The sequence below is a fragment of the Austrofundulus limnaeus genome, unplaced genomic scaffold, assembly GCF_001266775.1.
Source record: "Austrofundulus limnaeus strain Quisiro unplaced genomic scaffold, Austrofundulus_limnaeus-1.0 Scaffold1508, whole genome shotgun sequence".
NCBI classification, from domain to species: Eukaryota; Metazoa; Chordata; class Actinopteri; order Cyprinodontiformes; family Rivulidae; genus Austrofundulus; species Austrofundulus limnaeus.
In genome coordinates this window covers 27,637-28,675 of record NW_013953910.1, presented here as the reverse complement: position 1 = coordinate 28,675, position 1,039 = coordinate 27,637, and the positions used below count along the sequence as shown (strand labels likewise).

Sequence of the window (1,039 nt, the reverse complement as noted above, 5' to 3'; positions counted from 1 at the left end):
CTTTTGGACTGAGGCTGAACTGAGCCAAACCACAAAGCTGCTGCCAGGGTGGAGAGTAGTTGTAGCTCCGGTTTAAAACGCACACGGTTCTGTGCCTCCATGGAAAACTTGTGCGTGACAACTTGACACTTAGCTTCAACTCTGTTTCTGATGAAAATAGAAAGTTCTGCCGACATTCTTGCTAACTTGTTAGCGCAGCATGTTGTTGTGATCACGTGAGCGCTTCATGCTGGATCCAAGCACTGCTGTATAGAAACACTGGAGCGGAGTCAGTGAACTGCTGGAACGGACTGCTAATATCAGAGCGCTTATATCGGAGCGCTTATATCGGACATTTTTTATGCAGGCCGATAAAATCCAATACTCATTTTTTGGCTGGTATTGGACCGATATCAGATATCAATATCAGATCAGGACACCCCTAGTTTAGAGACCAAGTTAATGAGGCTGAGAAGGTTTGGACATGTTCAGAGGACACACTGGACATATGAACCTGTCAGGAAGGAGAAGAGGATTCATGGTTTAAACAGTGGGACAGAGGAGGATGCTGAGGCACATGATCTGTTGCAGCTGAAAGAAGAAGAAGAAGAAGAAGAAGAAGAAGAAGAAGAAGAGTCCTATCTGTGATGAAGGGAGTGGTGAGGCAGGAGCGTGTATCTTTCTTATCAGTACTTCTACACCTTCTGTCCCTCTGCAGCACACAGCCTGCAAATCAACTGTTTACAGTCACATGCACCAAAAGCACAAGGAACAAAGAAATACTAAAAAATAGGTTTATGAAAACCCTGGCACAGACAGTAAATGAATGTAAGAAAGGAGGGTTTAAAGTTAAAAAGWAAAGGTTTACCTGGGCATGAGGAGGTGAACATGGGTAAAGCATGGCAGTCGTGGTGCCTCCTGCGGTATCTGTGAATAAACTCTGTCTGAGTCTCCAAGATACTGAAGCCTGCTGCCAGCGTGGTGTCAAACACAAACTGTACACCTGCAGGGAACAACACACAGGTGGTGTCAAACACAAACTGTACACCTGCAGGGAACA

The 1,039-nt window shown here is 45.3% G+C and overlaps 1 protein-coding gene across 1 annotated transcript in view; it reads right to left on the bottom strand.

Moving 5' to 3' along the window:
- The window catches only part of narf (nuclear prelamin A recognition factor), a 21,580-nt gene that overhangs the window by 16,562 nt on the left and 3,979 nt on the right, over positions 1-1,039 (bottom strand). The window contains exon 6 of the mRNA XM_014032669.1: positions 848-982. Coding sequence (XP_013888123.1) covers positions 848-982 — 135 coding nt within the window. The remainder of the gene's footprint in view (positions 1-847; positions 983-1,039) is intronic.